Here is a 22125-nt window from a genome sequence, read left to right on the forward strand (position 1 = left end):
CCCTTTCAAACATGCAGTCTTTCCCTGCAATGTTTCTGAACAATTCCTGCATGGGGTCATATGTGAATGTGAACATGGATTGCTATTCCAGGAAATCTACGGTGTAGATTTGCCTGCTCAGGACCAAGTTACTTTTCCGTATAACTGCCGGTAAGGCTGTATTGTAAATGAAAGCAGTAACATTGCCGGAAGAGGCACGAAAAGAATGATGTCTGTCGTATGTAAGACACTCTAAAAACCCAATAGACTGATGATGTAGTAGAGTCCGCAACTATTTATCGTGACGCACCAATGCTTTTCGGAGGATTCAATATCAATGTAAATTCTGCTTCTTTCGTTTGCATAGAAGCCCTCTTTTTAAAGAATGACTGGAAATTGGACCGTTTTATGGTGACTGGCATCCACTTCCATCAGTTTTATGACGATGTTGCACTACCGCCACCTGCTGGAGTATCCCCTGGCCCATCTATTCCGGTATGCTATGTGTGAAAGGGGGCAAGACAGAATTATTCCAGAACGTAGCTGAATGTGTGAATAGGAAAACATCTCTAGAGTTTCAAGGTTTTTGAAGCATGAATGCAATCAGTAAAGTATAGACTACAACAAATAACAACATTGATTTCAACTCGTTGTCAGTTTTATATTGCAAACTCAGCGCTGATTGGATTGTTAAAAAACATAAAGCACAAACGCGCGCACGCACGCACGCACACACACACACACACACACACACACACACACACACACACACACACACACACACACACACACACACACACACACACACACACACACACACACACACAAACACAAACGGTACGAACACAGCACAGTCAGATGAATTTTGCACGCAAAACCCCAAAACCCCAAAACCCCAAAACCCCAAAACCCCAAAACAAACAACAAGCACAAGCCTTCCACAACAGACCTACTCAAACACACGCACACAAGCCCAGTCCATTCCCTATATGGCCCCCTGAGCTTGCAGCTGAAGTGAAGACAGTGAGGAGGCGGCAGCAGCACATAAACACACTCCCTGACTCAGTTCACTCACATGCTTTCCACTGGCCACGGAAACCTCCACTACACACACTACAAACTCAGTCTGCTGTCCACATGAACACTAACACTGAGCTCTCTCTCTCTCTCTCTCTCTCTCTCTCTCTCTCTCTCTCTCTCTCTCTCTCTCTCTCTCTCTCTCTCTCTCTCTCTCTCTCTCTCTCTCTCTCTCTCTCTCTCATATTTACATAGTACCTGGTTCAGTGCAATACATCCTTTTTGATCAACCTTGCTGGACAGAATGACAGAGAAAGGGGTATTTAAACGGTGGCAGTCGGGACCTGGTAGCTGTTTAACCTAAGCTGCTGAGAGATAGCCTGGGAGTTCATGGGTCCTTTAGCCACGCCAGGTAAACAGTTCTCCCCGCCACCAACCACCCCGACCGCATGCAGTCTCTCTCCCCAGTAGGGTCAGGGCTTACTGTGCGCTTGGGCCAGGCCACCCCATGTTATTATGGTGACCATAAGATGCAGCAACAGCACAAATTCACCACAGACCAGGCACACTTTCTCTGGTATCCTCTGGTGCAGAGAATAGAACTAAAACAACGCTAGTCAAGCTGCGGTTGTAGTGTTAACCCCCAAGTCCAGACAGGCGGTCCTGGCATTGACTAACACAAGGAATGAAGGCTAACTATGGCCGACAACGATGACAAGAACCACACGTTAGGTATGATCATATGGAGAATAGGCCTGTTTTTTCATTTTTCAAACCAACGATACGTGTTTTGATTTAAAAATAGATTCAAATAAAATACATTATCAGTGCATATTACATTCTCAGCATAAGCAATTTTCCAGGGCAGTCAATATGGAAACTAAATTAATAACTGGTGAAGACTCATCGCCGGCTGCAAGCACGAAAGACGCACACACAGACACACACACACACACACAAACACACACGCATACTCATACACACACACACACACACACACACACACATATGGCTGAAATTAGGAAATCTTTCCATTTCACTATGACACAGGAATTCCGAGTTGCATAAAGTACCGATAGCATCGACCGTATAAAGAAATTAGCTTAAATTTGTCTTGCATTTTATTGGCTGTCAGCTTACAATACAGTAGGTCAACAGAGGGGAAAAGTAATTGATGGTTATGTATGGTGGTTCTTCTGCTCATTTCATAATTCAGTGTGAAAAGCCAGCAGAAAGGGGGAATAAACATCTGCTTGCAAGATTAATAACAAATTTAGAATTGCATGAAAATATTCAGAGAACTCATGCATATCAAGAGACAGATCGAAAATACAAAACATTTTGATTATGCACAGCTGTGCAAATAACAAATGTACAGCTGTTAATCAAGCCACATGCATGCAAGTCCTGTACTGCATCATATAAATCTCTCCAAGACACACTCCCTCAATTATACCCACGGCTCGAACGCCCGGCCCCAGACTACATCATTGTGTCAGAACATTTCCACAGTCATGTCATTCATTTATTATACCAAATATTTATTAGTTATTTGACATTGAAAATGTCATAAATAACATAATTCTTGGACAACTGTAAAGATGTAGCGATGACGTTACTCTGTCGGCACTGGCCTTGACAATAGCCCCCCTCCCCCCCTTGTATGACGCCAACAATGGGCTAGCACACAGCTGGCTGACAAACAGCTGGCTAACAAACAGCTGGATAGCACACATTTGGCTAGCACACAGCTGGCTAGCTGGCGGTGGTTCTGGTGTTTTGTATTTTTCTCACAATCCAACAAAAACCCTCTATTTAGCCACATGCTAATCCAGTTGTACCTAAACGTATGTATTTATATAACGGAAGTAAGACATGCTTCATTTTAATTTATGGTTGCCTTTAAACCCTGCAATCTAAATAAGGCTATGATTGGTTAGGCTGAGCTTGCCAACTGTTAAAATGTATGACATAAGTTCTCCATATTATTTCTCGTTCATAGTTTGCTGCCCTTGAGTATCAACACAATGGTGTGAATTCACAACAAACTCCCACCTGTACGTCATTAAGCACAATACTCAAAACATTAGAATCCCCAAAAAACGAATCACATCCTGCAGCAAGCAGTCAACGAGGGGGAGCTGGGCTGGTGGGGCAACAGGTGGAGTTACAACAATACGTTTAAAGCAGGTCAATATGCTTCAGCTTACCTTTACGTTTACAGGAGCCTCCGAGATCTCTGAAAAACAAACAACACCAGAAAGCCATGGTCAAAGTGTGTGTGTATAGATATTTGTGTGTATATAAGTGTGTGTGTGTGTGTGTGTGTGTGTGTGTGTGTGTGTGTGTGTGTGTGTGTGTGTGTGTGTGTGTGTGTGTGTGTGTGTGTGTGTGGGGTAGAGATTAGAGTGACCAGTAAATGTGCTGGTCTCCCACACCAGCAGCAACTGGTTACAGTGCGAGACGCTGCCAATTCACTTCTATTAAAATATCCCCGCTCTGAATAGTGGCCATCCAATAGCTCGATGACGTCCAAACTATTCGCCAAACCCTTGTTAAGAATGCACGCCAAGTGTGTGTGTGTGTGTGTGTGTGTGTGTGCTAGTGTGTGTGGGGTGGGGAGGGTCCACGCTGATTCACCGAGGGAAGGAGGAGTGGGTGCTTTTTGGGTTAATTATACTGCTGCAGTCTGTATCCAAGCTGAAACACATACTTAGAAGGCACTTCCCCAAATCAATTTACAGTGTCTGTTACTTTTATTTTATATACATCACTCATTAATGAGCAAGTAGTGGTAAGGGCAACTTGCCCAAGGATACCTACAGAAAGATATCAAACACAGTCTCTTCAAAGTATTTGTTTTTAAGGACAAGTATCTGTTTGAACTGTTGCTTGTGGGAATTACTTTATTTCCCAGGTCCCGATCTGAATGACTGAATTGAAATGAGACTATTGGTCGGTATGAGGACAGCAGGTAGTAAGGGTAAGGTCAAGGCTGGCAGTGGCTATGGATGAGACAACATGGACAAACTGGATAGCCCCTGTCAAACATTCACCAAGGACTGTTTGCCGACCTGTGGTTTGAAATGGTTCACGGTTAACCGAGAGAGAAAAAACAGTACTTACGAAACCACATGCTGCTCTACTTGGACCTAGTGTAATTGATGAACACTAATAACACTGAACATGAAAACAACAGAAGGTGCTTTTACCTGCTGTGGGACAGTGTGTACTTACGTCAACCATTTTAAAATCCCAATAAAGCTTTGTGTATTTCTTCCCCCCAGGTAAACTACCTCCACATCAGATGGTCCACAGTCTACCTGTGGCCTACAGCAAGATGCACTTACCCCTACCCGCTCCTTAATGACATGTAACCCAATTCACTGTAAGTCACTTCGGATGATGGTACCTCAATTAATAAAAGAAGAGGCATCCTCACATGATTTCTAAAACCAGGGGTTTATGGAAGCTGCACACAGAAAGAGTCAATTTTGCTTTTAAACCCAGTAACCCTTTTATTTTTTGTTAGCTCAACTGTTAATCCATCAAAGGAGCCACCGTAGAAATAACACATCCTCACACTCTACACACTATACAGGCGTCACAACAGCAGTCTCTTAACCTGTCTCTTAACCTGAGTGCTAACAAAGTTCGCCCCCCCATCCCATCTGTGCAATAAATCCGTAATAATAAAATCTGTATTGCGGTAAACAAAAATATCCAGTCATTCATTTGAAAAGAATGTGCTCATCTGGTGCACAATACATGCCTTAATAAACCATGTATGTATTAAGAAGGATATACCATGGCTGCAAAGGGCTTTCTTCCCAGGCCCTGCTACGAGAGAACAATCTACAGCAACCAGCACTTCTACAATATTCTTCCCAGAAAAAGAAATGAGCACACAATTCTGGCACTGACCGCTCTCCTCTGAACACCAGTAAAAACGAATAAATGTTGGGCAGGTTCAGGGGCGAGAAAACATGTCCAAGCGCTATTAAAATGTTTAAGACTCTGTGCATATGTTGTTTTTCCGAGGTGAATTTTTGCCGTTTTTGTTTTTTTCTAACTGAAGGGATAAACCACTTATGGCACAGTTTAGCTTCAGCTGCATTCTGATTCACAACGTGTGCAACAAGCACAGAGGAAAGATTAGTTCAGATCGTTAACTGCTTAGATTGAGCTAAAACGTGCCATCTGCTAGCACATTCTAACTTGGTCTTTGTAGTCTGGCCGAATGGAAACAGAGTGTCTGCTTTGCGTACAATCACACTCATCTGAGCGTCACGACCTCCGCCTCAAAGGTTGCGGGGGTCAACCATAATAAGTACAAAATAATTACGATCATGTACGGAAGTGCCTTTGTGCAGAGACTTGCAGTGTGAGCATGCAGATCCTTAAGTAAAAACGTTTTCCTTCACACCACACATCACAACCAGCACCAGCATTCTCTTTGATGCACTCATGCATACTCAAACACACACACACACACACACAAACACACCCTTAAAATCCCCAGTAAGGCGAGATCATCAGTGAAGGATGATGTCATTGGAGAGGATTGTAAGTGTGAGGGAGTTTGAGCCACTAATAGCTCTGCTTGTGGCCAACACCGTTGTTCAAAATTAGGTCACAAGGCCGTCAAATCACTCAAGATCACGAACGGGCCGTAATTTGTGTGTGCGTGTGTGTGTGAAGAAGGGGGGGATGGGGGTGGGGAGGAAGATAGGGGAGGGAGAGTGAGGCAGAGGGGTGGAGAGAAGATGGCAAGAGAGGGAGGAAGGGAGAGGGAGAATGCTGTGTGACCTAGGGAAGGGATCTTCAGATCTTGAAACAATAGACAAGTGAACCAACAAGTATAATGAAAGGAATTATTAAACAGAAAAACATGTCTTTCTGGCAATAGAACAGCTTTCTTTTTAAATGCAGGCATGTCGTTTATTTGCTTGATTGATACCATCAGCTGCTCATCAACTCAGATTTCAGCCTTGCAAACAAAGCAGAACTGCATCAAATAGAACATATTTTTCTGGGAATTATACCTGAATTTCTTAAAAGAAAGTTAAACCTGGTCATTTAATTGTGTGCTATTTTAGATTATCAAGGTGAATATTGCTAATTCATGTCTCTGCCATTCCCCCTACCCTCTTTTAGTTGGAGAGTTTTCACCAATCTAATCTCACCAACCATCACTCAAAATGAAATTCAGTGGCTGAAGATTCTCTCCCACATGGAAACAAATCAATTAAACTGCCATCAGGAGTAGCTGCCTGCTGCAACAGCAATATATGGTTGAGGGACTTAACATGAAACCAATTCAAAGTACTGAACTTTCAACAGCATTGACATCGGCTGATGTATGGCGCCACCTTGTGGCAACCAAAGCAGAGGCTCATTGGATAAGATGGCCCTATATACAATAGCCAATAGCACAACTGGCTGCATTCTAATTTATGATTTATTCCCCAAAGCCATTCATAATCTAAAAGCCCTGCTGTGCCCTGAACCCTTGCTCCTCCTTTGTCCACCTCCTGGGATATGGAGCTGCTGGTATCAGCTGTCCCATCTACACATCATCATTATGAGGGCTAGTGACCCCTCACCCTTCACCATCCATCATCCCTGATGGATGGATTAACATGGATCAGACCTCCGGTACAGCTGCCTAATTTAATAGGCATGACCCACACACCCCACACATGACTGCACGCAGTACACACATACACACACACAGGCACATGTATTATATATACCATCATGTGCACATGCATGTAGGTAAACACACACACAATTATGGACACACAGGCACCCACCGTGGGAAATTATGTGTGCACACACACAATCGTATGCATGCATTGCAAACACACCCACATGTTTTGTGAACATAGGGCTGGGCAATTTGGCCTGCAAATAAAGTAAAAACCAGCTAATGAACAAGTTTGGATTCAAAGCTAGATTTTGATCAGTTTTTCTCTAAACAAACTAAAAAATACCAAAATATAGGGTCCATCATTTGCAACGTCTACATCTTTTCAACTACTGTATATATGGGGACTATATCTATTGCGATTTAATATGACAGCGCATCTTTGATGGCCTGCCACCAGGGCCCTGTCTTGTCACAAGGAATGACATGATGTTGACAGTATTGCTGCCAAGGTTACCAGCTTTCTTGCAGGCACTTTGTGGCTGCAAACACATGGTTTTGTTCCCCAAACACATGGTAATATGTCTTATATGATCGTCAACACTCAACACAGTTATTGATTCCACTCTATGTGAGCGTTCCGCTCTGCCTCGAACACCGGTAACGGTCTTGTCGTCAGTATACTCTGTGACGTCACGACAAAGGGACGCCCGAGGCGAGGCGTGTGTGGACGTGTAGCGCTTTGCCTGGGCACCGGTTCAATGCGGCGTCCGAGAGCGGGAGAAGCCTCTCGGATATGTCGTTATAGTATAATGCGACGGTGTGTGTGATGCGTGGAGCTGGAGGGACAGCCGTTGATGTTGATGATCGTGTGTCTGAGAGGGAGTCCAGACTGCGATGGGGGTGGATTTGAGGAGCTCCATCTGAACAGCGCTTTATTTTGATGTCCAAGTCTGAGTGAGGAGTTTAGCTTCTCAGTATCACAAAGTTGGCACTGGTCGTAGCGCGCCGCCTCCTTCTCAGAGCTCTCCACTCATCTTTAAATAGTGTTCAAATCCCAGCTGAAACAGTGGCTTAACTTGCCCTTTAGGTTGAGCAAATCTGCGTAGTCTCGAACTTTATAAGTCTTGTTTCTTAGTTTAAGCCATTTCACAAGTCGCTGGAAAGCACAAATTCTAATTAATCAAACAAATCTAAAGAATCTCAGCTTTATCTGAACACACATAATTATGTGCATGCAGCACAAACAAGCATACAAAATCATGTGCACACCCTTAAACAATCACATGCATACACACACACATGGGATCACCCCAAAAACACGTTTATGTGCATCAAACACGTCAACACACTCACACAATCAGGCATGCACACACACGTCAACACACTCAAACAATCACATGCATGCACAAACATCAACACACATAATCATACATGCACACTGAACACAACCCCATAATCATATGCATGCACACACACACACACACACACACACACACACACACACACACACACACACACACACACACACACACACACACACACACACACACACACACACACACACACACACACACACACACACACACACACAAACAGAGAGACACACACACCCTTACACGCCACCAGAGGGCAGTGTTTAACGACTTCTGAGACGGCTATGGTCGCGAACAAACTAAAACTCAATGACATCCATTGTGTCTTGTGTGGTCCGGAGCGAACGCTAGCAGTCAGGGACACTCACTCTTTGGGAGGGTTGATGTCCTCTGCGTTGGTTTCGAAGAACCCAAGCACCTCCTCACTCTGGGAGATGTGGGAGGGGAGCTTCAACAGGGCCTGTGGGGAGGAGGAGGAGAGGAGGAGGAGGAGTTCAATGGCCATGTTCCATAATCACAGATTTCTAAATCAATGACACAAATAAGTCAAGACAATGTCCAGCCCTGAATCCCAGTTTAACTAAAGGACGAGGTAAAACTATGCAAACACCGAGGGGAGGAAACCTTGAGAAGGACCACAGAAGAGGGATCCCAGAAGGACAGTAAGGCGTGCAATCGACGCCCAACGGGCAGTCGTATAATAGCGGCACAACCCGGAGCAGAGAGGTGACGAGGAGACGAGGGGCGGGGTCGGGGTGGGAGCGGTAGACCATGGCGTGCAGCAGCAGTCATTGTATGAACAGTGAAACGAGACAATGCTGTGGGGCAGCGGGAGGATGTGGAGGGGAAGGAAGAGGGGCCTTGAACCCTCAGCCAACGCTACGCCAGACACACCTTTCTGGGAGGGATAACTGGGAGAATAAAAAGAATGACAGAGGTCGCGGTGGAAATAAAGAAGCAACACATGGATATAATTAGTATTTTGTTTCACACATAGTATGAAACCCAGAATAGTCGTTTTTATTTAGTCTACGAAATGACCTCAGTTATTCTTGTTTAAGCCCTTTCATTAATAATTGTTTTTAAAATGTGTATTTAAGTCATCAGTTTGGCTTGGTTATGTTTGCTCAGTTTCCTTTTTCTGTGGTAGTGTTGGGGCCACATCGTGGATTGCCTCTTCTGTTTTGCTCTGCAAACCTTTTCTAGATCTAAAAACATCCTTTGATCAAACCTCAACCAGCCTCCACTCATTGGGTCCTAACTGGGAACTGTTGCACCTTTTCTCCGTGCCGTAAACGACTCACATTCTCACCTGTTTGTCATTGAGACGTTGATACCTGACAGCTGCTTATTGGTCCTACAGTTCATAAAGTATCCCCTTGTTGGGGTTCAAAGAAAGTCCACCACCTAGCTCCAACTCTGAATACGGGGTCCTCCCTATATAAAGAGGGAGAGTTTGGGGTATAGAAGGGTGTAGTCTGAACATAGGGAGGACCCTATGTTAGAGAGATCATGCAACTAGCGCCTAATTTGAATTATTGTATATTTTCTGACCAGCTTGTCTTACATTGTTGCCCAGATGCTAAAGGGAGCAGCCAAAAAACACTGAAGCACTTGGAAGTGGAATAAGGGTGAGTACATTCTACAATCACGCTAGCCATTCTGAATAGGCCCTTTGGATCTAAAACTGCAATTATCCTTTAAGGAGTTCACGCTAGGGCCTGTGTCTCTCTGAATGGATAGGGTGTTGCAAGAGCTGCTCACGTTGCCACGGCTGCGATCACCTGACTCACAGTCCCCCTGACGTTGTGATTGGCCAGAACAAGGTCAGGTACAGCCAGCTGTGTTTACTCCCACGCCTCGGATCTGCTGACTCACCCTCGTCACTCACACACCCTCACCCCCACCTCACCCGCTGCTCCGTCTCCCTCTCTCCCTCGCTCCGCCACCCGCTGTTTCCTTCGTACGCTGCCTATTTACACTGGTGAAAGGAAATGACCGGGCAAGATAGAGCTACTTGTTTTCCTGCTGTAGAGGCTTGTAAGGAAGATAGATGTAGGGGGGGGGGGGCTCTGTTGTTGCACGAGCGCTGCATGCTAAGACAAATGGTCTTGGAGATAATTGCATCCACGTTGCTTACTGCCTGCAGAAGCAGTTAATGGTAGAGCGTAGCAGTTAAGGAATTGACCTTGGTTATTGTTATATAGTGCAAGTTTACTGTCAGGACACTGCGGTGATGCGGCTGAGGGATTATTTCTTACTTTGCAGTAGTTGTCCAGGTGCTTCAGGCGTCGAACGGCCACGTCTCTGATGTGGCTTCGCCGAAACAACACCTTACCTGGAAAATAGAAATGGGTCAAAACAATCCATATTGTATCGTTTTTTTTCTCTCCAACCGTCAAAATAATGGTATTGTATTATACAATGCATGGCTACTTTACAATCATCATTCTTACAAACTTTAATTATATATTGCATGTACGCATACTTGTTTACATGTAATGCTATACAAAGAATCAATAAAAAATATTAGGAGAAAAAGGTCTTACATCGTTATAGAAGTAACCACTTGAATGTGACAATAGAGAAAAGAGAATATTATGGTTGACGTTCTGTGGAGGGATCTTTGCTTATCTATTTCCCCTAGTCTGTGTGCAATATTTGAACGATACATTTAGTGTGTTTAGCTGCATCACAAATGACTCTTAAGTGACCTCCGAGAGCATTAGGGGGCCTACTTTAAGTGCTTAGACCCTGAGGTCACAAAACGGTTCTCCACTGTTTCTCTCTTCTTTCAAACCCATTAGACCCCATTATAGCGGTCACCCTTTCAAAATAAGAGCACTGTCATACAAAATAGATTGGCTACAACCTAAACGCCTAATAGCAAACATTTCAAACAACTGCTGAGCATAGCTATTAACGGTAGTTGCTCTTAAAGAACCCCTGCGTATCTCGGTTCATAAGATAAGGCGTAAAGTGACCACTAACCTCTCTGTTTTTGTAAATGCGCAGAGACCACTTATTCTGATATTTATCTCTGTGGCGGTGGGTTCCTCGCAGCAGCATCCAAACAGCAGCACAAGTCGAGACTCTAGAGCTGGGCGGCCTTGGCTAACAAGGAGTCTCTTCACTTCTCTCCCCTGCCCCGGGCCGGGGTTTATCAGATTAGATGAATCTCTCTCTCGCTCTCTCTCCGTCTGTCCGGCCTCCTACTGCCATACCAGACCACTAACTGCTCGGGGAGATTGCTGAAGGACAGAATGCCCACAATGCAGTGTTGGTAGGCCTTGCTATGGGGCGTGTAGGCGCAGAGACAAATCTCTCTTGTGGAGGGAAATGTCACTCTGCCATTGAGTGACTTTGCTGACATAGTTACACTTTTCAGTTTAAATGAGGACGCATTACCAAATTTGCGGGACATGGATAAGTGACAGTATGGATGTGTTTTTTTTTTTTTTACCAGGCAGAAATGGAATGATCCTCTTTTTGGGGTCTTTCTGGCCGCCATCAATCGGGAATTTATCAAGTATCCGCATCTGAAACAAAAACAAATCGTGAAAAATGAATAAGTCCAAAACATCAAAAGATTATTCTGTAAAAGAGTTTCACATCCAGTTCTGCTAAAGGCAAAGCATTCCTTACAATTGAGTAACTCAAACTTAATGATGGGTCGTTATCAAATTAGATAAGATTGGTACTTTATTGATTCCCATTTGGAAATTTCTTTGTGACAGCAGCACAGAACCAATATAACAAGACAGATCCTAATAATGATAAGAACAGTGAAGAATATATACAATTAATTGGAATGAAATTATCTGCATTCATATTTACACAATATATACATAATAACTAATATCGGTAATGGTCAGTTACTTATTGACCTAAACCACCATGTTGTCTTATCTATCAATGAACCAGAGATGGAATTTAAAAATAGGGGGATCTTTTGTGACCGGGGGTCACACGCTCGGTGGCAGCGGATGAACTTCCTGTTACTCGGCAGGAAACACAGGGTGTTAACACATCGGCGCTGACAGACTATTTTGTGATGTCACTGGAAAGAGACTCCCTGTGATCTCAGAGCAGGATGGTCAGGGACACATCCAGGCATTCAACGTAGTTTTTGTATAGCAGACCGCTGCTATGTATAACAGACCGTTGCTATGGACGCAGTTCCAACCATATCTAACAGACAATTTTATTAGCGGAAGCATCTTTTTTTGAGTAAATGAGTGGGAAGGTATGGTGTGTACAGTACATGATCCACACTTGCCACAGGTTTCGGTGTGTAGTCTATTTTATCTTTATTAAATGCTCATTGTTACTTCGTGTGTTTGTGTGTGTGTGTGTGTGTGTGTGTGTGTGTGTGTGTGTGTGTGTGTGTGTGTGTGTGTGTGTGTGTGTGTGTGTGTGTGTGTGTGTGTGTGTGTGTGTGTGTGTGTGTGTATGTGTGTGTGTGTGTGTGTGTGTGTGTGGAAGCCTCATTAAAAACCACCACTACAGTAACGTCTGCCACAATACTGCCGAAGCTCCCGCCTTGTTTCATTCCAGATGTTCTCCTCTGGCCGCCAGAGGTCTGTGAACCTCTGGAGCTGAAACACAAACATCTGAGTCCAGCCGGGACAGGGCCGGGTGCGGCGCCGGGCCAAAGAGATCCAGGTGGAACAACACAGGACAGGGTCCAGTGGAGGTGTAGGGTTGAGTCCACACTGTCTGCTCCCATGCTGCCTTCTGGGTCACTTGCTTTTTAACAGAGCTGCAGTTGGCTTTTCTCTCCTTGTGGTAACTTTTTGGACTACTTTTGTACTTTTTCATTTCCCTTTGCGGTGGCTTTTAGTGGTATTCTGGCAACCCCCCTCCTCAAATAAATATAGACAGAAAATAAGGAGTGGTTTCCTTTGAGGAGAGCAGCCGGCTTTTTTGTGTTTTGAGTTCAGATGATGAATACAAGGAATCTCTTCGGGTTTAACAAAACCTCTTAATAGGCACAAATGCATCGCCATGTGTTTTGAGGTTTCCACGATATGGCTTTTTCTTCTTTAAACGAAAATAACAACCAGAATAAAACTTGGTTTTAAGCTCTTGTATGGCAATTAGCGGCGAAATAACCCTACAACTTTTAACAAGGGTTTTGTTGAATGTTATTGCGCAGAATGCACAGCAACATAAACCTTAATACATCCTTCGGGATATGAAAAGAATAGCTATCCGACACATCCAAATACACGCCCAACGGCCTGTCTGAATAACAAGTGCACACTCCCTCCATACTAGCTTATGAGAATTATATTGTCAGTCACATCATAACATAGAATCCCTGGGTAACAGACAGCTGTCATTCAGAACTCGCCAAGATGATGATGAATGGGCCCCAAGATAGGGATTGGACCCTATTTTGAGGCACACCCAAAAAGGAATGAGCATACACACAGAAAAATGCATAGGCCGCCACTGTCAATAAGAATTGACAGCGTCGTCAATTCTTACATATGTATATATATATATATAAATAATATACAGTATGTATATATAAATATATATAAAAAAAACATAAACACAAGCCTGTGCACATGCCATATTATATCATATAAGCCACACCCACACACAATCATGTGCGCGCACACACACACACACACACACACACACACACACACACACACACACACACACACACACACACACACACACACACACACACACACACACACACACACACACACACACACACACACACACACACACACACACACACACACATACGCACCACGGACGCACACAGTGCAAGCGAGAAATATGGGCTGAGTATCTCGTCGGCACATATAACTACCACCTATAAGTTGCAGTGTCAGCCAAGTTCGTGCCCACTTGGGAAAAACAATTATGTAGCATGTAGCAACAGGTGTTATAATATAGACACAGGGTTTTCTTTCACTGCGGCTTTTCAGTTTGCGTCATCAAGCAAGCAAAGCGAATAAACGTGTGAAGAGAAGAGTGGAGAGGGAGTCACAGGGAGTGCAGATTGTTAAATGGGTTTGCAATCATTCACCTCTGTTTCTGCCATGGTTGAACATCTGAAACCAGACAGCAGCTCCTGTGTAATGGTAATAGGTAATAAGAGTGACCTTTTCACAAAAGGGTGATGGAGAGAGGTGAGAGAGATGTTGAGAAGTAGAGAGGTAAAGGGACAGAAACCCAGACAAAAAGAGAGCAAGAGTGACGGATATCGAAAAATAGAGAGCTGGATCAAAAGAGAGACCAGAGGGAGTTTGAGAGAGAGGGATAGAGGGAGAAAGAGTAGAAGAAAGTGCCACATATCACATAGAGAGAGAGAGAGAGAGAGAGAGAGAGAGAGAGAGAGAGAGAGAGAGAGAGAGAGAGAGAGAGAGAGAGAGAGAGAGAGAGAGAGAGAGAGAGAGAGAGAGAGAGAGAGAGAGAGAGAGAGAGAGAGAGAAAGAGAGAGAGAAAGTGCCACATATCACATAGAGAGAGAGAGAGAGAGAGAGAGAGAGTAAGTGCCACATATCAGCCAGAAAGAGAGAGTGAGTGCCACAGAGAGAGTGCTTGCCACATTTCACCCAGAGAGAGTGAGTGCCACATATCACCCAGAGAGAGTGAGTGCCACGTGTCACCCAGAGAGAGAGAGTGCCTGATTCACCCAGAGAGAGTGAGTGCCACATATCACCCAGAGAGAGTGAGTGCCACATATCACCCAGAGAGAGTGAGTGCCACATATCACCCAGAAAGAGAGTGACACATATCACCCATAGAGAGAGTGCCATATGTCACCCAAAGAGAGTGATTGCCACATATCACCCAGAAAGAGAGTGACACATATCACCCATAGAGAGAGTGCCATATGTCACCCAGAGAGAGAGAGAGAGAGAGAGAGAGAGAGAGAGAGAGAGAGAGAGAGAGAGAGAGTGCCACATATCACCCAGAGAGAGTGAGTGCCAGATATCACAGAGTGAAGGAGAGTGACACAAATCACCCAGAGGGTGAGCGCCACATATCACCCAGAGAGAAAGCGTGCTACATATCAGCCAGAGAGAGAGAGTTACACAAATCTCACAGAGAGAGTGCAACAGACAGAGAGAGAGAGAGAGTGTGAAGCACATCATCCAGAGAGAAAGAGATTGCAACATATCACCTAGAGAGAGAGAGAGAGAGCGTACCACAAATCATCCAGGGAGTGAGAGACACTGCCACATAAAGAGAAAAAGGGAGAGAGTGCTACAAATCAGAGAGAGAGAGAGAGAGAGAGAGAGAGAGAGAGAGAGAGAGAGAGAGAGAGAGAGAGAGAGAGAGAGAGAGAGAGAGAGAGAGAAAGCTCTTCATATCACCAAGAGAAAGAGAGAGTACAGGAATGCTACAGTGGGAAGATTCTATCCCTCGGCCCGGATTTGAAATCCTGCATGCTGTTAACTGCTCTGAGATTATGTTTAACCACCTTTCCTCTCAGTATTTGCTCCTCATTTTTGGCTGCAACTCTGTTTGTGCATCTCAAAACACGATGCACAACCATCCAATTTGCTAAATTATACCAAGGATTTTTCCGTTTACCTTTATTGGACGACGACGTACTTACAAAGAAACTCATTGCAATTTCATCTGTTGCTCCTTTGCTTACACACATTTCCCCCAGCCTATTAATTCAGTTGGCCGATTCATTCATATCGCTGTTATGTATTATTAGTTCCTCTATTCTCCTGAGCCTGCAAAGTGCTTCAGGTTTTAACTTTGAGTGCAGGAGGAATGGCTGTGTCACAGAGCAGGCTTATTACAGGAATGTAGGCCAGACAAATTACAGAGCAGACAGGGAGGGAAAGAGACGGGCTGGAGTTCGGCCTTCTTATCCAGAGAATAATGACTTGGTGAACACTGCAGGAGTTTCTCAATTGGGGCAACTTGCACACAGCTCATGTACATAGTGTGGTATAGGGGTGTGGGTGTTCCACTGCCAACTGAAGCATTGGATTCGGGCTCCAGTCGTCCAAAGCCTAACCTGTAGGCATCCTTCAAAAAGATGATTAATCACACCTGTTCCTTAATAACCTGTATCTGCATTCAGTTTGCTTTGGATAGAAGCATCTGTTTAAAAATAGATAATAATAATAATGGAGTGGAATAGAGCGTAGTTATCAATTGAGCTAGAAGGTTGGGTTTAGGACCTCAGGCCATTGCAGAGTGATGTATCATCACAGCAGATATACATCACTGTTGGTGCACCCCACTATTAGTGGATTGAGATCATCTGCTTGACAACAACAAGAGGAGGGTTTAAGAGCGGAGCCAAGACAGTATTTGACAGCTGGGTGCCTGCGTTGGCTCAGGTTCAGGTACATTATCCTCAAGCAACATGGGAGCTGGGATTTTGTTGTGATGTGTTTAGTTGTTAAGTGGCCATGATAAGGTCATGGCATCTCAGGTCACACGGCCGGCCTGAGCTGCACTTCTGCCGCTCGTCGCTAGGTGTGTGGGGCATGGGTGTGCAGACAAAGGCTGCAGAGTCTGGTTGGGACTGGAGGTGTCGGCTGGCAGATGAACAATAAAGGGCTTTGTGTGGATTCATGTTCATCATGTTTATCATGTTTTTTTTTTGGCAACACTGGCAGCAGCTCAACTTGTTTGTGCAAAAAACGTGTGCGATACTACAGTTCCGATTGTACGACTTTGACGTTTTCGGCCTCACTTGTAAGTAATCTTGGATAAAAGTAATTTAGCGTTAATGAATGACGTCAGTCAGTCGATCAGTTCATAGGACACGACAGGCCACTGTGAACTGGAGCCCATTGTTTTGGGTTTCACTGCTTAAGAGACAAACTCCCTTGTGTTTCAAAGAATCAACTGAGTGGAGTACTTGATGGAATTAACATCAAAGGGCCATGGTTCATTTAGGAGTGCACTTGCAGGTTCCTGGAGCAGCACTTATCGTGTGTGTGTGTGTGTGTGTGTGTGTGTGTGTGTGTGTGTGTGTGTGTGTGTGTGTGTGTGTGTGTGTGTGTGTGTGTGTGTGTGTGTGTGTGTGTGTGTGTGTGTGTGTGTGTGTGTGTGTGTGTGTGTACTGACCACCTCTTCCAGGTCACAACTTCCTCCTTATTTCCATTCAGATTATTCTGGAACTGGTCTGCCAGCTCCAACCAATCTAGCTAATTAACAATGGCTGGTTGGACTACCGGAAGATTAGAACACACACTTACCACCAAAGCACTCAGGTTAGCATGCTCATGCTTGGAAACTTTTGCCTCAATAAAACATTAACTTGATAGTATAATAAAAAAATATATAAATGGCTACACAATAATATGTATATTGGACTCAATGATTCTATCAGACTGGTTAAATACAATAAATAAATTGATAGACATAGTCTATCAATGCTATTCTAGTGGCCAAAAATACAATTAACTGCTACGTCTAAATCACCCACTAGTTCAACCTAACAGCTGGCAAGTTTAAGCACAGAAACTCTGGGGATAAGTACAAGTACTACATGTACTTATCTGACACCGCCACCAGAATAAAAAGGAGTGAATGCATTGAGGATAGGAGAGGGCCAGAGTGAGAGGGCTGGTGTTTACAGAGACAGGAGAGCTGCCTTGGAGCCGCACGGGGCAGCAGGATTTTCCTGGCTATTAGCAAGAGGCCCTGGAACAAAGAGTTTCCTCCTCCGCTGGCTCCCACAGCGGCCAGCCCGACCTGGCTCCTCCGTTCAGCGCTGCGCTGGGCTGTGGGCCGTTATCTGAGAGGAGCCGATCCTCTTCGCTTGTATAAGAAATGCACGTTCACACGTACATACTGTTCACACGCCCACACAACCTTATGCACATGCACTCACTCACATTCTCATGGACATGCACTTGGACACTCACACACACAAGCATATACACGCACTCTCACAAATAGACTCACCCTAACATACACATACACACATGCACGTAGGAACACACACACACACACACACACACACTCATATATATACAACACACACAGACATACATAGACACTCGCACACATACACAGACACACAAGCAGATACACGTTGTTACACACAGACAATACAGAAAAAACACAAAAACACTAACAGGCGCTCTCATACATGCTCCCACAGACATACATATACACAAATGTGTACACACACCCACACTCTCAGCCACACACATACACACCCACGCACACGTTATCTTCCCAAGTACCATGTATTACTCAGGCAGGGAATGAGTGTGTTTACATGGTCACTATCCATCAAGATAAGGTTACAGAGATATTGAGCCATATTGACGGGTGATTAACCCTGGGCTTGGCTGAATGTTGAGGATATATTTCACAGATGACATTGGACAATCCAACTGCCCTGTGTTTAGACCAGGTTATATGTATGGATATAGCATAATATCCATATGATGAATACAAAATAACATTGCAAACCGTCCAACCCATTGGCTATTGAAATAAGTGGACATTTTAAAGTTATAGGAATCAAAAACAAAATGTTTTTATTCCTGGCCGATTTTTTAAACTTCATATCCTTATACATTTTTAACTGTTTTCGCTGAGTGGATGTTTGCATTTCATGGCTATCCATCCACCACTTAAAATTAGTTTTCAGCTAATATTAATCATGAATGTGTTGTTAGTAATATATGTGTATGTTGTTGCACCCCGGTAGTAATTTTTCTCAAAGGCATCATTGAATACTTTTTAGTCGTGCGGAAGCAGCCCATGAAAGCTCAAACTCTGCTGAACTTTGAACTTTCAATGCCAGCCCTCCAACCACGGGGCTAGGGTGGGCATGGGGGGGGGGGGTGCCATCTGGGATGACATCATCGCCTACGGGCACACACTGGGCACATTGAGACGAGCGGAGCACAGGCGCCCCGACCACACGCTTGAGACCGAAAGGTCAAACTGACCTCATACAGCCAAGAATTGTCTGATGAAAAAGCAGAGGGGGGATTTTGGCCACTTTGTTCCCACAAACTGCTTCCAAAGTCCATTGCATGGTGGTTTGGTTGTCTGTATATTTTGTGCGTCATCATATATAACCGACAACTGAAGCCAAATGTGCAAACCTAAAAGAAAACATTGAAAGACAATGAAAGTGTAAAATAACTTTACCTGCAGGTCGAAGAACTTGCTGTAGCGTCTGTAGATGATATGGGAAGTAGAGTCCGAGTAAGTGACATTGATAAGGTACACCTAGAGAGAGAGAGAGAGAGAGAAAACAAACAATCCAACCAGATTCATTGGGGTGTGGTAAAGAGCCCTCTGAACGATCAGCAGCAAACCCCGACTCCCCCGAACTCCATCCACACCCTAATGACCCGGACTGGAGTCACTCCTAACTCAACTCGACGGGGGTCACCAGGGGTCAAATACAATCGTCATGCCTGCACGTCATGCAACCCCACCTCATCAAGAAGCTGTCACAAAATACTCTCTACGTTTTTTTTACTATCATACCACAGCATGGTTGAATACTTGATTCTGATTGGTCAACAACGTTCCAAGAATGCATTATCTTTCAATAACGGGACACCTCTGCCTTTTAAAGGTTTCAAATACATTTGCTACAAATAAAACATTAAAACAACAATCAAATACACCTATCGACAACATCTTACCTTGCCGACGCAAAAAAGACAATATGCTCAAAGCTTGTAACAAATCGCAATTGACATTTGATTTGATGGTTGTTGAACTGTAACTTGTATCCAATTATTGTTGGGAATTGTTGTATAAGCAGAATAAACCACTCAGGGTCTATTCCTAACCTCCTTCATGGTAAATGAAGGGACGGGGAACATCCACACATTCATACTTGCTGGTAACAACTCTGATTCACAGACATGTCACCTTTCCGAGATGAGTTGTCATCAACAAAGGAAAGGAAAGGACACTGCATTCCTGTAGCACCACATCTTGTGCTCGGCTCAGCAACCACTTGCACCCAAACGCATATTTCTTTATTTATTTACAATTATAGGTAAATTGATTTCAGTTTTCTTTCAGTTATTTTTGTCTAAGGAAGCAAATCTAACACATTCTTAAATCTAAAAAAGAATCTGAGTGGAAGATATTTTCTACAGAAAACACAGTCAGCTGAGTTAAAGGGTTAGGGTTAGTGTTCGTGTTCGTTAAAAAACGAACACGGAAATCAGAGAGTAAAACCTGCAATCAAGTAAACAAACCCACGGGCAATGGGACCCAACCTGTGCTTTTAACCTGATGGCATTTGAGTGTACAAAGGAAAACATTAACACATGGGGACAATCTGGAGAGCTTTTATTTACCTTTTCAAAACAAAATCTATATTTCATAGCTGCTCAATAATGCACCTATCTAGTCAGAATCACGCGTCCCAAGGTTGCTTGTTTGATACAGTCGATCAGCAAAGGCATTACAAAAATATATATATATATTTGCTGAATAGTAGAACCAATGTGTGTTTATGTGTGTAGTGCACATATCCTATCACGCGTTGATATAGTCAGTAGCAGAGTAATTACATATGTTTATTTTGTGAAATAGGCCACTTTGCTTGGAGTTGGCCCGAGGCTTCCTTTACTGGAGGCACACCTCCACAGCCCCTTTAAATGCCATGCAAAGAGTGACAGTACATTTTGGGGTGGCAGTTTTTTTTATTTATGTCTTGAACACAAACGATGAGGTAAGTCTTTAGGCCCTATATCATCAAGCATTTAGGAAAAGGAAACGCGAAATGATACACTATTTGGATGAGCTCATGGCATGATTGCCGGTGGTAGTAAGTCTTTTTGTAAACAGATGAGTCGCCAGCAGGTAGCCTACAGTCTGGGACGCACAGCTCTCTGAAGTGGCTGTCCCCCGAAAGGAAGCGCGACTTGAGACAAAGGACAATGACTTCATTCCTCTGGGTAGTCTGCTGAGGCATTTCCAGTGGCTTAGCTCGTAGATAAAGAGATCTTCCTTCTTGCAGAGAACACGATACAACACGATCTTGCCATTAAGGGTACGATCCCAAGGGGAGAGGCTACGGGGCCCTGGGGGAATACCGTTCACCAAGCGAGAGAGAAATTGAATTGATCCTAACTCTTAAGATAATGAATCCCATCGCCACTGATGGGCAAATTGATTTCCTCAGGGACCTAGGGACCCTAACTTGTAGGAAATGTCATGAAACGCCATGGCATCTCTGGAAAAAGGACACAAGTAGCCTATCATGTGATGTTATTTTTTTCCTTAAACAACTATGTTTGTGTTTGGATCCGTATAGCCTACACTTGAAACAGCATAGTTGACAACGAAGTGTTGACCCGTCCTAAGAACGGTCCCGAGATACAAATAAATAAATCAACTTACATAGTGTTTGGACGGGTTTCTTCTCTTCTGCACATCCACAACTTTAACTTCAGCGACTGTTCGTAGATGCATCCTGACAGCTCAATCAAGACTCTTTTAGCGCGCTGGAAAAGTCATGGACATTTAAACCCCTGGAATTAGTCAGTCCGGGAAAAACACGCAAGTAGACGAAAAAATAAAACAAGTAGCAACAAGACGCGAAACGAAGCGTTCCCCACAGTTGCTTATGCCCTTCCTTAATTGTAATATGCGAAAGTTGTCAAGGCTGCAACACGCGATAGGACAATCTGGAAAGCCGTCCCTTGCTGTTAGAGAATCGTCTTGTCCCAGAGAGGGGCTGGACCATTATGAAGACAGCATGGCCAAGAGAGTTGCTGACGCTCGTTTGACCATTGACATGGGCGGTCCTAGAAAGTGACTATAGAGACAGTAGTGGTAACTGTTGTAATGTTATATTTGAGATCTGTATGACCTCCGTTCAAGGGATTGTATGTCCCGTCCGTCTCCCACCCATGCATGTATTCACGCTTTTTGAGGAATGGGTTTGGGGGGGTGGGCATAGATTAATGAAAGACAACAAAAGTTTAATGATAGAGCCTATACACATGCGGTCGTTTTTATTTTGTTTCGTTTTATTTTTGGTTTGCCTAGAGGGCGTATAGGCATTGATTTTAGCCGAACAATGAAAATACAGTACGACCAAACCTGATGGTATTGTCTCCACCTGGTGGAGGTTATAGGAATATAAAATATTTGGAA

General features: G+C 44.0%; 1 protein-coding gene across 2 annotated transcripts in view; it reads right to left on the reverse strand.

Annotated features, from left to right (window-relative positions):
• Positions 1–21709, reverse strand: part of LOC132473444 (SH3 and PX domain-containing protein 2A-like) — a 46688-nt gene extending 24979 nt beyond the window's left edge. For both annotated transcript variants that reach the window (XM_060073584.1, XM_060073583.1), the window contains exons 1-6: positions 21367–21709; positions 19144–19224; positions 11486–11561; positions 10284–10360; positions 8391–8482; positions 3207–3235 (exon numbers count right to left, since the gene is read on the reverse strand). In XM_060073584.1, the coding sequence (XP_059929567.1) occupies positions 3207–3235; positions 8391–8482; positions 10284–10360; positions 11486–11561; positions 19144–19224; positions 21367–21438 (427 nt within the window). In that variant the 5' untranslated portion in view covers positions 21439–21709. The remainder of the gene's footprint in view (positions 1–3206; positions 3236–8390; positions 8483–10283; positions 10361–11485; positions 11562–19143; positions 19225–21366) is intronic.
• Between the last annotated feature and the right edge of the window lie 416 nt (positions 21710–22125).

This window comes from Gadus macrocephalus, chromosome 15 (genome assembly GCF_031168955.1).
Source record: "Gadus macrocephalus chromosome 15, ASM3116895v1".
Lineage (NCBI taxonomy): Eukaryota > Metazoa > Chordata > Actinopteri > Gadiformes > Gadidae > Gadus > Gadus macrocephalus.